This window comes from Lacerta agilis, chromosome 6 (genome assembly GCF_009819535.1).
Source record: "Lacerta agilis isolate rLacAgi1 chromosome 6, rLacAgi1.pri, whole genome shotgun sequence".
NCBI classification, from domain to species: Eukaryota; Metazoa; Chordata; class Lepidosauria; order Squamata; family Lacertidae; genus Lacerta; species Lacerta agilis.
In genome coordinates, this window is record NC_046317.1 from 3,995,248 (window position 1) to 4,010,945 (window position 15,698).

The following is a 15,698-nucleotide window of genomic DNA, read 5'->3' on the forward strand; positions in this document are numbered from 1 at the left end:
GCTGCTCTCAGCTACTGGGAGGGGGTGGCATTAGTGATCTGCGTGAAGCTTCCACTTTCCAGTTATTTGCCAAACCAGCTGGAGAAAAGACCAAACTCACTGAACAGAATGGGATTTACTTCCAGATAAGTCTGCATAGGATTTTAGGCTTGTATACATGCTCCTGCACTATCCTGTTATGACAGGGTGTGGGCAGGCAGAAGAAGCTTTGACGGCTTCTTCCTGCACAAACCCTATTGTTGTATATTCCCAAACTCAGCTCCTTTTCAGGAGAAGGGAAACCTCAAAAGGGGAAGTAGCTGCACCCAATGACACTCTGAAGAACGCTGCAAAAATGCTGTTCTCTGACCAAAAGACAGGGCTGCAGGAGTATATAAAATCTGCCCTCTGGTCACCTGGGAGAGATCAGAGTTGCTGCATAATTGGACCCCTGATCACAGCTTGGCAATAGACAAACAGCCCAATTAGCAAGTGCAGTCTGGAAACACAAGTGATTCTGCCCTTTCACACAAAACGGCAGTTCATACACCTACCTGCACAACCAAAGGCCAGATGGTACCTAGATGATGGGCTGAATTTCACACAACATACATTTGCCTTGGCCTCAATACTAGCTACTGAATTGTCCAGGTTGGTTGACCACAGCTTCACTGAAGAAAAAAGAGAGACACAAACAAAATAGACAGGTTAAGCTGCAGTGGGTTTCCTATAAAGTTTATTTAGCCCTTTGGTTCTTTTACCACTAACTAGGAATCTAACAGTAGAAATAAATGACACCTACTACTAATATTCTAAGGCAGGCAGAGGGAAACTTGGCCCTCCAGATGTTTTGGGAATACAACTCCCATCATCCCTGACCACTGGTCCTGTTAGCTAGGGATGATGAGAGCTGCAGTCCCAAAACATCTGGAGGGCCAAGTTTGCCTATGCCTGTTCTAAGGGCACACAGCAAGTATTCTGATACACCCATCCACACAAAAACAGTCTAAGAGGTTCACAATTAGAAGGCAAGTCAAAACATCAAATCCCAGTATTGAGATGTTGTGCCACGTTTATCCCCAAATCAAGTTCTGCTAATATGCTCATATTTTTTTTAAAAAAATGATTGGCCATTTAACTCACAGGTATGATCAATACACATTGTGTTTATTATCAAACGGAACCTGTTTTATACTTGGGGGGGACGACAAGCTGGCAGGAAGATGGAGACACCCCACACACACCGGAAGAAAAGAAAGAAAAATTAATGTTGTTGTTCTAAAGGCATGGGAGAGGGTGGTAAAAGTATGTATACATGCAGGAGAACGGGACGAGATCAGGGGGAAAGAAACACAAAAACAATCATCAGGACACACCAACACTTAGAATGGAAGAGGAGAGGCCAGGTTTTTGTTTTAAAGGAAAGAACACTCAGAGGAAAGGCTCATGCAGAGATTTTCACAAACACAAAGGAAAGACCCAACCAGACAGAACCACAGGCAGGGTAGGTCTGGATGGCAGGACAAATCCTCCCCCTTGAAGAGCCAGCAAAAGTCTTTGAAGACCCTGCCTACCAAGTCCAGTAGGAGGAATCATCTTTACAACCGAATGTCCTCCGACCGAATCTGGCAAACGGAATCTGGTTTATATTTCGAGTGACAGAGATTCCACCTTACAGTAAACACATTGTGGATTGAACACACTTCAAGCCTCTATTCTAAAATGATGGGAACCTTTCCCAGGTGCATAAATGCATTTTAGTGCCGAAGGATGCCTGGGGGGTGCTAAATTCAGACTTCTATAAGCAAGAGCAATAGATCCTTTGTCACCCAGCTGGATTCTGATGCACTCACACAAGTTGATCTGCCAGCACCTTACCAATTATTCATAAGAACGTCAAACTCTGCTAGGGAAAACTGGCGTTTTGAGCCTTCATTTCTGAAACTACATAGGATCCTCCATATGAATTTAGCCTAGGCATGTTAACTGGGCAGGGTGGGAGAACGCAGAAAGAAAATCAGAGTCATACCTTTTGCATCATCAGAGCCTGAAGCCAAAAGTTTAGGATCCATCAAATTGAAGTCCACACTCCAGCACCTTTTCTCATGCTCCTGTTATTAGGTATAAATGAAAATATGTTTTGGTTAAATTAATATAGATGAAACTTTACTATACTTACTGAGACTCAAATGGAGTATTTTTTCTACTCAAACAAACCCAAACAAACTGCCTGAAAGCAGCTCCCAGAGAGGGAAGCTAGAGAGCTACATATATTTTGATTTATTTTGAACAGCTGCTTATTTGCATTTTGAGAAATGAGAAGCTCAGATTATTCTCACTGTGAAAGTATGTGATTTGCCTTGTCACTGCTCTCTAGTGGGCTTTTGTCTTTTTTAAAATAAAAAAAACCCAGAAAAATCCATAAATGCTAAGTATCTATAGTTGATTCTAAATGTATATATTAACCTCCTTGTAGAACGTTCAAAGCAATATGCTGTTCTTTAGATACCAGTATTCTCAAGAGCTAGAAGAATCCCATTTAATTTCTGCTGAAAGATCCATTTCCACAACTCTATTCTTCTCTGAGCGTTGGGCACATATATTTAATTCCATCTAGTTAGAAACACACTCTGGAGAACTGAGTTTTCAACTCAGTACAGAACAATTTAAAATGGTTGGGACAGTTATGGCCAAAGAACTGAAGAAAATAATCTAAGAAGTGCTCCATATCCTCTGCATATCAGGCATTTCAATCAAAATCAAAAGGAAGTCCCCTACCCCCACCCCAACCCAAAAAGGGAATCTTGCTCCCTTCCAAAAAGTTGGAATCTTACCCAAAAGCACATCTACTCAAAAGTAAGCACTCCAGGCAGGCATTTCAAGCAGCAGGCCATTATATGCCTACTCCAGAGATGCTCAGGAAATGATTTCCAACCCTCTCTGTATGGCCCTTGGGACTCTCACAAGGCCACACCTCCTGCCTAGTCCACACCCTGGACCTGCTTGAAGCACTTCTTGAGTGTTTTTTCCTGGCTATGATGCAGCCTTGCTTGCCTGGATGGAGAGCCTGTGTAGAAACCGCTGACTTTGGTGTGGCTGTAATGTAGTCCTTCTGGCCATGGGTTAAGAGTCACAGCTGTAACTCCAGCCATTCCCCCCCACCCACCCACACTTTGCTGCCATGCAGCCACCTGGATCATGACCCTCAGGTTGAAAAAGGTTCTGCACTCCTGATCTACTCCAAGCACACTCACCTGCCCCTAGTTGCAACTCCTGCTCCTACATTCATGTATTATTTGCAGGTCATCTACTAGCCATTTATGGAACACATGAACTAGCTTATCTGCAATTGCTTGAGAGAAGTCTTAATATATGGATCAAAATGTTAAAAAAACCAACCCCAAAATTACTTCCCCATTTCTCTCCCCTATATTGGTAAATGACAGAAAGGTACTAATAGTCATTTGTTGAAAGCCCACGGTGGTCTTCTGGTAAATGTTTGAAATGGCTGAATTATGAGGCTAGTTTTTTGCCCTTACCCCAGGGCCAGGAGAAATGTCACCCTCTATCGTCCATCATTAATAGCAGAATAGTAATTTACTAAAGACATTTCATTTTCCACTGGAGGGGGGGGTAGAGAGGAATGAGACTCTGATTTTAATTTTTTTGCCTGTAAGTATCTACTATTCTGACATTTATCATATGATATATAATGAAAACCACAAAACAAGCTGTTGTATACAAATCAGGAAATCAAATTTCCCTGAGATCGGATTTTAAGAGACTCACAGCACCATATAATTCTACATCTGCTTTTAGTTAACCCAGTCCAACAGCTCCGTGCACCTGCAGAAAGCCTAGTACTCGGAGCTTCTACATGCAGAAGAGCTTTCGCAGAGACTTAGAGGGTAAAGGCCCTTATATGCATATTTGTCATGCATTGTCAAAGTAAATGGGGAAACCTGCACCCATAGAAGATCAAGTGTTTTTAATCAGAATAACTATGGTCTTAGCCACTTCTAAGACAGGAAGGACTATAGAAAACAATGGAACTACACTGCCTTTTTCACAAATTATTGACTTCAGCAGCATTTACAAATAAATGTTGACAAAGTTGCAATGAAAAAGAAATTGACTAGATCCTTCTTTAGCAAGAAACTTGCATTAGGTGATGGCAACCACTGTTTTTCGGAATCAAAACACAGAATTTCTTTACCTGGTAGACTTTTGAACGTTGCCCTGTGAACCCATCCCACAAGATGACGGTACCTTCATAGTCACTGCTGGCCAACAGGTTTTTGTGGTAACTACTCCAGCTGATACAGCTGTAAGAGAGAAATAATCCCCGAATAAGAAAGCATCTTCCTTTAAGCTACAACTACGTGGATGACAAAATAAGTATTCCAATATAGGTCAGGGTACTTTATTTATCAAAAACAACTGTTGCCTACTTAAGGCAATTTTCACTACTTATGTGCTGATCATTCTATATTCCAAATTCTTCTTTAGGCCAATTACATTCTAAATTCAAGAAGACATAAAGCTATAACTAAACAGTGAGTTCCACTTAACTTTTATCGTAATAAACAACAGAAACTGAAGCTGAAGCTTTTCTTTCCTCATTAAAAACAAAACAAAACACAGAAATTACTTTTTAGTACATTAAACAGAACTGGTGAAAAAACCCTATTCACTCTCATAAATCTGTCTGAAGTGACAACGCCATACCACTGGAATGAAAGGTACAAAATCACCCCCAGGGTCTGCATGTGGAGACAGTTCAGTTTGCAGCTCATTTTGAAAAAGGGAGTGCTGCTCATAGAACTGCCCATGATCTGGCAAGGTCAAGCATCTCAGCAAGACACCGATCCTTGCTCCCTACCTATAAGCTTGTTCTTATTGCCAACTGACAGACCCCACTAACCAGAGTCACCTGTCATTTATCCGTATGACAGGAAACTATGTGTCATATGGTCTTGTATTATCCGTATCTGAGATTTCAGAATAGAGACATTTAAAGAGTAGGGAAAATAAAATTGAATGTACGGGTAAGGTGTGGGTCAGCGTAATTTAAAAATACAATAAAACAAGGAAAAGCAAAGGTGACATTTCAGTTCTTCATTGGGCAGCACAGTAAAATCAATGCAGCACTGCAATACCAAGGAGAGCAAGTAAGAAAGATCTTTATAGCTATAATGAAGATCTTCCATAATCCTTCCGTTTTACTCTTCCCAATAAAATTGTTTGGTAAAGTGCAGACATAAGAGCGTCTTTGGAACTTTTAAATCACAAAATAGAGGACAGGGTCTTTCCTACAAGTCCTTTTTCCTCTATCGCAGGTGCCATTCCGCAATGGGCCACCCCCTCTCTGTGGGACGAGAGGATAGGCATGCAGCAGAAATCTAGAGGCGGAAGCCAAGTCTCTTTCCTTCACATACTGAGTAGTTTCCAAATAGTATGCACTGCTATCAAGATATATTTCCATTTCCTAACAACAAAATATTAACTATTACAGTTTAAAGCAATGTGTCTCAATCACCAGTGGACACAGGAGATCAATAACCCAAACTATTTTCAGGGGGAAACTATACTGATTAGCACCTCCCAAGTCAGTATCCCCATTTCCCCAAGGAGGTGTGTGCCTGCAAGCTTCAATGATTCATTATTCCAGCAGAATAGACTAGGGTGGTATCTTCAGATGAAGTTCTTCATTCTCTCCTCCTTCCACATGTTTCCTCTCAATACTGAATTTTACAGTAGCAGTCACCACCTAGGGTGGGATGATTAAAAAGAGGCTCTTGATCACCCTACAGGAACCAGCAACTGGGTCACAAACAAACAAACAAATAATTTGTACCCCGCCCATCTGGCTGGGTTTCCCCAGCCACTCTGGGCGGCTTCCAACAAATATTAAAATACATTAAAAAGTCACACATTAAAAACTTCCCTAAACAGGACTGCCTTCAGATGTCTTCTAAATGTCAGGTAATTGTTTATCTCTTTGACATCTGATGGGAGGGCGTTCCACAGGTTGGGCGCCACTACCGAGAAGGCCCTCTGCCTGGTTCCCTGCAGCTTTGCTTCTCGCAGTGAGGGAACTCCCAGAAGGCCCTCGGCGCTGAACTCTCAGAACGATGGGGGTGCAGACGCTCCTTCAGATATACTGTTTTCAAGAACAGCTTGAAAAATGCTACAGCCAAAAACAAGCTCTGCTGAACCAATGGTTCAATATTACAAAATACCCATCAAAGGTAAGGGAGCCATGTAGGCCTCAGTAATGCACCCATTGGTCCACACAGAACTGGAAGACATGAAAACAATCTCTTTTATTTACCCCCACCCCCATTAACCTTCTCCTAAGGGATGGGACAAAGAGAAGGTGGGATGAGTTCCCAAGCCCCACGAAAACATCTACAGTGGTGCCCCGCTAGACGAATGCCTCGCTAGACGAAAAACTCGCTAGATGAAGGCATTCGTCTAGTGGGAGGCTGCCCCACTAGACGAAAAAGTCTATGGGGCTGCCTCGCAAGACGAAAATTTTTCGTCTTTTTTTTTCATCTAGCGAAAGCGCGGTTGTCATTGCCGCTTCGCTAGACGAAAACCCCGCTAGACGAAAATTTTCGCAAAACGAATTATTTTCATCTAGCAGGGCACCACTGTGCTGAATTTTTGGAGAACCAAAAATGAGTAACATTGGCTTTTGAAATAATGCACAAATCTAAACTGACAGTGGGCTTAGAAACCAGAAACTCCTAGCCATGGTAACAACCACCAGAGACCAATTCAGGCACAGAGATGTGGGGAGATTGCTGGTAAAGGTCTTGAGCACTACACATTTTGGTTCCCACAGTGACTAATGCACCATTGGAGGATAAACGAAGCAGATTTCCCTTAATAACCCAAGAATGTGCAGATGCAATTATATCTTGCCTGTCAAATAAAGGGGGAGGGAGAATCCTTCTTGTGTGTACAAGAGCCAATACAGTAGCCTAGTTATCTTTATGTTTAAGAGATTGATTTCAGGTCTCTGTCATCTTTCAAAAATGCTGAAATAGGCTTAATTTAGCCTTAAGTATGGATGGAAGTATGTATGGAAGTGAGAGCTGCACCATAAAGAAGGCTGATCGCCGAAGAATTGATGCTTTTGCATTACGGTGCTGGAGGAGACTCTTGAGAGTCCCATTGACTGCAAGAAGATCAAACCTATCCATTCTGAAGGAAATCAGCCCTGAGTGCTCACTGGAAGGACAGATCCTGAAGCTGGGGCTCCAATACTTTGGCCACCTCATGAGAAGAGAAGAATCCCTGGAAAAGACCCTGATGTTGGGAAAGATGGAGGGCACAAGGAGAAGGGGACGACAGAGAACAAGATGGTTGGACAGTGTTCTCAAAGTTACTAACATGAGTTTGGCCAAACTGCGGGAGGCAGTGGAAGACAGGAGTGCTTGGCGTGCTCTGGTCCATGGGGTCACAAAGAGTCGGCCATGACTAAATGACTAAACAACAACAAATGCCTTAAGTAGATCAATATTTTCAGGTGCACACCAGACAGGCAAACTTAAGGCAGGTAAGAACCATACATTCTATTTGTGGGACCTCTGCACACAGCTCTCAAAGTGTCAACTATTTTGAGAGTTAGCCTAATGATACTGCACTATAGAAAATTTGTTGTGGGGGGGACCATAGCTTAGCAGGAAGCCACATGCTTTGCATGCTGAAGTTCTCAAATTCAATTCACAGTATCTCCAGTTAAAACAATCTCAGGCACAGTCAATCAGAGCAGATAGCCTTAAGCTATATGAGCTACTGGGTCGATGTGGCTGCAAAAAAGGCTAATGTAATTTTAAGCTACACTTAAGTTTCCAAGTATTCAGCACGAGTCAGCCCTCATCTGGAGTACTGTGTCCACCATGTTGTACAACGTTGTAAAACAACAAGAAAAGACTTGTGAATGAGGCAGTGCTTCATGTCTTCGAGGCAGAGAGTTGTGAAGAAAGGGAGTTACTTTCGTGGTTCAATGTTTGCTCCTAGTTCCTTCTCGAATTTGGGACAATTTCTCCCTCTCACAGCACTCTTACGACAGAGCCCAGAATATGGCAGGGAGACTGCTGACTTTTCAAGAGAAGCTTTGTGGATAGCACGGGAGAGAGGTTTGGTAGAGCAACCCAGGGTTTTGTATTGTGCCCTCCCAAATTTCATATCCTGACTTCTGGGCTATGGTAACTGTCTCTCTTTAGAGAACGGTCAGGTGTTTGACCCAAAATTGAGAATTATACCCTTAGATTCATTACAATACTTTTTCTAAGCAAAGCCAAGATATTAACTATGTTTGTTGCCTTGGTGCATCCAAACATATAGGCGTTCTGAGACTTAGTTCATGTAACAGCTTTCTAATACATGTTGCCAGTGAAAGTGTAAAGAACTATAAAGCAGTATAATGTGGTTCACTAGCAGCGATAAATGAAACTCTTTAAGAGGTTAGGGCTCTGCCAAGATGAACACAGATATTTTTATAGCAGTGTACAGAGTGTTCCTTCCATGAAAGAAGGAGCAAGTTTTAAAGAATATAATGGGTAAGGAAGCATGCCAAAGGGAAATACGCAGGATTGCTAAGCACTAACTTTCAATTGATTTCTGTGGTCATTATACTTAGCTATTCAGGAGAACAAAGCAGTCTGGTTCTTGTTTTCTTACCAATAGCATGTGAGCAATAATAACTAGCTTTCTGCTGTGGCAAGTGTAGTCCAGAACTATACTTTGCCAATATTGATTTTGTATGCCGCCATACCCAGTTATTGCTTTCATCACTATATCATCAAGAATTAGAGTAGAATAGTGGGTAGCTTAGAAGGACAGATCCTGAAGTTGAGGCTCCAGTACTTTGGGCACCTCATGAGAAGAGAAGACTCCCTGGAAAAGACCCTGATGTTGGGAAAGATGGAGGGCACAAGGAGAAGGGGACGACAGAGGATGAGATGGTTGGGCAGTGTTCTTGAAGCTACTAACATGAGTTTGGCCAAACTGCGGGAGGCAGTGAAGGATAGGCGTGCCTGGCGTGCTCTGGTCCCATGGGGTCACGAAGAGTCGGACACGACTGAATGACAACAACAAGTGGGTAGCCAGAATGGAAGAGTACGGGAGCATGCCAACTCAGCCATGGCGTCTTTAAGCCCTTCACTGGCATCTCCACCAAAGCCCCAGACTCTGACCTTGCATTTTTAACAAAAGACCGTCTCTAGATCCCTCCAGAAAGAAAGTTATGCAGCACAATGTGCAGCTGCCCTTCTAAGCAATTTCTGTGAAATGAGTCAGACTTGATGCTCCTGCCCGTTAAGTGTTTTTAGCCAATAAGTGAAGTGACTGATAAATGAGTTGTTTGGACAACTGGCAAAAGGAATCCCTGGGGGCCTAAACAGCTTCTGTATTCTCCTCCCATTTAGCGGTTTAGGGTTGACACTTGGGCGGAGGAGTTTTTATGCGTTTAATAGCTGTACAGCAGTCAGAAATTCAACAGGCTACAGCTTTTCTACTACGGAAATACAATTATGGGGAAATGCTCAGGTTAGTACAATTGATACTTACCTGAAGAATGGATTTATATTGAAATTAAAAAAAATCACTGGGTTTGGTTCTGGCTCAACCTGGTAGTCAACAACAGGAGAAGAAATGCTCTGGCAGCCTAAAGATCCAGCATGTGTTTATGGACAGTGTGCGGCCATACAGAGATGTTTGACCAGCTGAAGAGGAAAAAGGGCCAGCCGCCTATCACCATGTTCCTCCACAGGACACCAGCGCTTCTGACCCACAGCCAAGCACTTTGGGGTACCGGTCTATCCCCCTTGTTGCTGTTTCCACATCACCCTCCAGCAATGAGGAAGACAGAGCCACCACTGCCGCCAGACTGTCAAAGAAGACAAACAAATAGAAGGCTGGAGAGCCCTTTTCTGTTCTTCCCTTGGGAGATATGCATACAGGGACGGATTTGCCCATTTCTCTAAGCTACTGATTGTATAATGCTTGGTCTTCATTGTACAGCTCTATGATTAAGCCCCTTTGTGGGAAGAAACACTTGATTGTACCAAAACAGTGTCTGGGTGTTGACTCACGAGTTGATGTTGCTTCTATCAAATACACGAGTGATTGTAAAGAAAAAGACTACATCTGTGATTTATTAGTTTGCTTGTTTATACTCCTTATTGTGGAGAAGTCGCCCTTGGTGATATCCTTTTGTCTGACTTTGCAAACTGTTAAGTGCTGCTGGCCTTTTAAAAGGTTTTTGCAAGGTTTTCCAGAGGTTTAGAGGGTGTTTGCAGGCTTTTCCAATGGTGTTTCAAATATACGCGATTTCACTGACACACGCAGGCTGCCCTGTCCTGTGAGGTTTTGTTGATGTGTAGTTGCTTGTTGTGCATGATGGCCCACTGGTGAGGTAGAAGGGCCCCATGGAGTAGTTGAGCATGATGCTTGGCCAATGGGGTTATTTGAGATGCCAACATGGACAGCCCTAGGTTCCTTTACATGAGCTTTTCTTCTTGCAGGAGAAAAGTAGCTTGGCTGCTGTTTTCATCTTTATGATGTGCTCTGGAGAGAGGGAGATCAGACTCTGGTATGTGTCTATGAAGCCAATGAGTTAAGCCAGTTGACACATTGGAACAAGTTGATTCTTCTCTCAATAGGTTACAAAGCCATGAGCTTCCAGGGCTGCTATCATGCTGGTCAGATGCTGCAGTGCTTCTTCCCATGTTGGAGACTGGATGAAGAGATCGTCCAGGTATGGGTAGATGTGGATGCCCTGGAGATGGGCACCAGAGCAACCATGAAGAGGAGGCCAGACCAAGCAGGAGGGCTTTATTTTGAAAATGGCGGTGTCTGACTGCTTCTCTTACAACTGTCTGCCAGTATTCCTTTACACCTTTATTATCAAGACTTAGAATGTTTGCAAAGATATCATGACACTTCAGCATTCCAGAGAACAGGTAAATGAAATGGAGGGACTTTTACACAAGCAAGCAATACAATGGTTCCCAAACCTTTTTACTCCACAGACCATTTGGAAATTCAAATTCTAATACAATAAAATACAAATAAGCAACGATACATTTAAAATCAATGTATTTAATGGATACACACCAAGGACCACCTAATCAAAACTTTAGACCACATTTTGGAAGGGAGCTAGAGAAAAGTTTTAAATAACTAAAAAGTCCCCAGAACTTTGGCAAAGGCAAGAAGAAATTGCTGGATGAGCTATGAAGCAAGCAATAGTAATAGGGAGGTCATAGCTCGGTTCTCTAGGAGCTAACTTCCAGTTGTAATCTTGATGTCACTGACAGTACATAATACAGGAAAAACAGACCAATGGTCTGACTTCAGAAAGGCAGCTTCATATATTCAAAGAGTGGTAGCAGTTCCTATGAAAGTACACCCATTCCCCCTCTCTCCAACTAGAACAGCAGGAAAAGAAGAAGGGGGGGGGGAGAATGGGAAAATAGTTCTTTCCCACCTGACTGTATCATGAGGAACAGCACTCCAGCAAGATAGAACAGCTGGAGAGCTCAGAGCAGGTGAGGGGGGGCAGGGCACAAATATGAGATAAATGTCAGGCCCTTGAGAACAGTGTGTTGGCATCCTTTCACGCAGCTTTATTGTTGAGACACAGACTGCTCAGGTGAAATTAGAAAACATCCAAATTGAATATTGTACTTTGTAATCACTAAGTGGTCCGTTAACATCTATTCAAGTCTCTTCACACACCATAAACCTTTAATACTGTTTTTAATTCAAATCAAATTATCACAAGACTGAAACAGTCTCCTTCCTGTTTACTGATCTTTGTCAACCTTCAGCCAACTAAAAGTGTTTGTAACATGCAAAAACAAAAAACCAGAAGCCACATTTCCCCAAAGAGCATACTGAACAGCTTGCATTAAATCAACACTACGAGCCAAAAGATACAAGCTACTTTTGTGTTAAAAGTACCATTTAGCTTAGAAAACATGCTCTGTAATGCTATTATTGTAATGCTAATAAATAGGACCAATTTAATTCTTTAGCAGGTGCACTGCATTTGCCTAATCACTACTTGTCACATTTTACTATCACGTAAACAGAATCTTAAAAGAAATGAGATTACAAATTTTAATAATTTTAATAATACTACTACTAATAATAATAATATTTTACTCCAGTTTAAAGTAATAAGGTCCTAATTTGACTCCAAGGCTGTTTCTCCCAAAGCCGTGCCCACTTGCCCCACCTGACCTAACACTTCCTTTTACCAGTTATGGCTGGTATGTCAACTATGTCAATTCTGGGACAGGGACAGTCTGGCCCCAGTGATTCATGTACTGGTAACCTCAAGACCAGATTACAATGTGCTCTATGTGGGACTACCCTTGGGGCTGGTCTGGAGGCTCCAGGTTCTTGTGTTCCTTAATGACTTAGGTCCAGAATATCTCAAAGGACTGCCTAATCCTTTCTATCCCAGATCTTCAGTGAGTCAATGTTAGTGGTGCCGCATGGGTGGAATGAGCCTTGCATTCAGTATTGCAGGCCCAATGGTATGGAACTCCCTCCCAGTTGAGGTCAGACAGGCCCCCTCAGTTAAACTTCTGGCACCGGCATTGTGTTTCAGCAAGGACCTAAGTTTTAAATTATTTTTACCCTTTTCTGCTTAAAGATGATTGTAGTTTAAGTGTATGTAAACCATTTAAATAAAATAAATAAAAGGTACTTTCTAGGTATGCAGGCTGTTTCTCTCCAGCAGGGGAGGGTACAAAACTTTGTTTAGCTTACACTCTTTGGCGAGCAGAAGGATGCAAGCACTAGGGCAAGTAAAGCTGTCTTACCATTCATTTCAATTGCTTTAACTTACCTTGGAACTATTAGAAGGTTGTAAAAAGTTTGGTATCACCGTAGCATTATCCAGGGTCTAGGGCAGAGGTGAGCAACCTGTAGTCCCTAACACAGGCATAGGCAAACTCGGCCCTCCATATGTTTTGGGACTACAACTCCCATCATTGCTAGCTAACAGGACCAGCGGTCAGGGATGATGGGAATTGTAGTCTCAAAACATCTGGAAGGCCGAATTTGCCTACGCCTGCCCTAACACCTGGTTGCACCATTGTTCCATCTCATCAGAATTCCTTCCTTCCCTCTTGTTTATGTCCTCCTGATTTTCCTTAGCTTTTAAATGTGTTTCCCCCTACAGTGGTACCTCGGGTTACAAACTTAAATTCGTTCTGGAGGTCCGTTCTTAACCCGAAACCATTCTTTACCTGAGGCGCGCTTTCACTAATGGGGCCTTCCACTGCTGCCACTGCGCAATTTCTGTTCTCATCCTGGGGCAAAGTTCGCTACTTCAAAGTAACTACCGTATATTGCGGCGTATAAGACAACTGGGCGTATAAGACGACCCCCAACTTTTCCAGTTAAAATATAGAGTTTGAGATATACTCAACCACAGATTTTCCACCCGCCGTATAAGACGACCCCCGACTTTTGAGAAGATTTTCCTGGATTAAAAAGTAGTCTTATACGCCAGAATATACTGTACTTCCGGGTTAGTAGAGTTTGTAACCCGAAGTGTTTGTAACCCGAAGTGTTTGTAATGCAAGGTAGAAGTTAAATATTTCTATTTAACTTCAGAACAATTGGAAAAGTTATTATTTTATCTGATAAAAATTATCAATCAGAATTTTTTTTGTATGACATCCCCTTACCCACAGTCTGAGAATAATTTAGTAGGCTTCTGCCACATGTAGTCCATTAAAGGGGTCTTACTTTGAAGTTGCTTACAAACAGTACACACCTTACTTCCCACCCCCCAAAAAACGAGTCTCATAAAAGCAGCTTACAAAATATCAAACAAACATAAAAATTAACTATACTCCATCACTAAAAATACAGTTGCCAGACTAAGCAGCATCATGGAACAAGAACGGAAAGGGGCCATACCTAACAATCAATAAATTGAATTTAGCAACAGTGGAATCAAAAGCTTGTTTTCTTAGAAGGGTCTTCAATCCTGGAACACAAATAAAGAGGAAGATAACCTAAACTCTTGAGGCAGGGACTTCTACAGATATGGCACAACCATGGAGAACCCTTTGATGCATTGCTAACAATCATGTCTCAGAAGGCAGCAAAACACACAAGAGGAGACAGCAGCTATCTTAAAAGGTGGACAAATTCATGCAAGAGGAAACAGTCTGTTAAGGAGCTTGGTCTGAAGCTGTTCAGAGCTTTAAAAGGTAATAACCCACACCCGGAATTGCATTAGAAAATGGGCTGACAGCCAAGGCAGCCAACATTATAAAAGGATGGTGTAATCCCTGCATTTTGCCTTAGTAAATTCTATGCAATTTACTAAGTTTACTAAAATAGTTTGAGGGGTTTAAGTATCTTATAATGGAGGGGGAACTTTGTATGCTTGAGAGTAACCCTATCAAACCCAATGGGCATCCTTTTGAGTAGCCATGTTGAAAATTGAAGTCGGGCAGTTTTCATTCCTAATCAGAAAACTTTTGTCTTTGGTTCCACCTATCCTGGATCTGATTCCACCTACGGCCGGCATGCAATCCTCTTGGCCTAAAACTAATTAGTCACTTCTCACCACTGTGCTGAGCACTTCCCCCAGTTGCTAGCCAACCATGCATGGTTTCTGATCTGCCAAGAATTGCTCAAGGATTTGCACAATCAAGTACTGTGCAGGAATCTCAATTATGGATTGGTTTTTCAAAAGGAAATGTTATTGTAGATTGACCAAATTTATACAGGTAAGAGACTGGCATACAGTTACAAAGGTATAAAATGCAGTTTCTCAAAAAGCAGAAAAATATGCATTATTATGCACAAAAATAGAGACAGGTACAGCTTCCCAATGAAGAACACAGTAAAATAATACTCTGATTATCCTACAAGGATGGCAAATAAGCAGGTCTCAAATCAGGTGCACCATTTCCGATTTCAGTAAGGGGCCAAGTTTTTCAACAGGGTTTTAAACAACCTCTCTTCATTTAATCAAGATTACCTGCAATGCTTTTAATAAATATTTATTGTTGGAGCTGTATTCCTCATAATAAAACTGTAGTAATGTTACCAACATGGAAATGAGTGCCCGTTTTTGGAAGTAAAGGAATCTGTGCTTTTCACTTAGCTACCTAGGACACAGGCTAATTCCAACAACAACAAACTGACCTGATAGGTGCTTATTGGGAATAATGACATGCAATCAGAAATATGGGTTGGAGGTGGTTATATTACCATATATGAACTATCCCTACTTGGTCAAGGGGCAACAAACACATACCTGATTTTGGAATTACAGGTCATTTCATTCTCAGGATAGTGAATATCAACTGCATCCTGGATGACTGTGCCATATTCATAGACTTTAATCTTCTTTGTCACCCCAGCAATAGCAAAATAGTCACAGTCTCGATCAAACTCAATACTAAGAAACAAAAATGCAACCAGAAAGAAATGCATAAGACACAAATCAAACAAAGCATATTCCTAGATTTTTATTATTATTTTATTTAAATTTATCAGAACAATAAAAAACTTTCAACATTGGCATCATTTAAAAAGGCAACAAACCTTGTATCTCCTCCTCCTCTCACCTATACCATTAACTAGCAAATCCTTCCCTAAATGTAAATACACTTAATTAAAAATGGTGAAGGAAGTTGAACCAATGGAGAAATAAACAAGATGCC

The 15,698-nt window shown here is 41.8% G+C and overlaps 1 protein-coding gene across 3 annotated transcripts in view; it reads right to left on the reverse strand.

Moving 5' to 3' along the window:
- COP1 (COP1 E3 ubiquitin ligase) overlaps window positions 1-15,698 on the reverse strand; it is a 101,745-nt gene that overhangs the window by 45,259 nt on the left and 40,788 nt on the right. For 2 of the 3 annotated variants that reach the window (XM_033151260.1, XM_033151262.1), the window contains exons 12-15: window positions 15,290-15,433; window positions 4,196-4,304; window positions 2,009-2,090; window positions 534-650 (exon numbers count right to left, since the gene is read on the reverse strand). In XM_033151260.1, the coding sequence (XP_033007151.1) occupies window positions 534-650; window positions 2,009-2,090; window positions 4,196-4,304; window positions 15,290-15,433 (452 nt within the window). The remainder of the gene's footprint in view (window positions 1-533; window positions 651-2,008; window positions 2,091-4,195; window positions 4,305-15,289; window positions 15,434-15,698) is intronic. The other variant, XM_033151263.1, reaches the window with a different exon arrangement.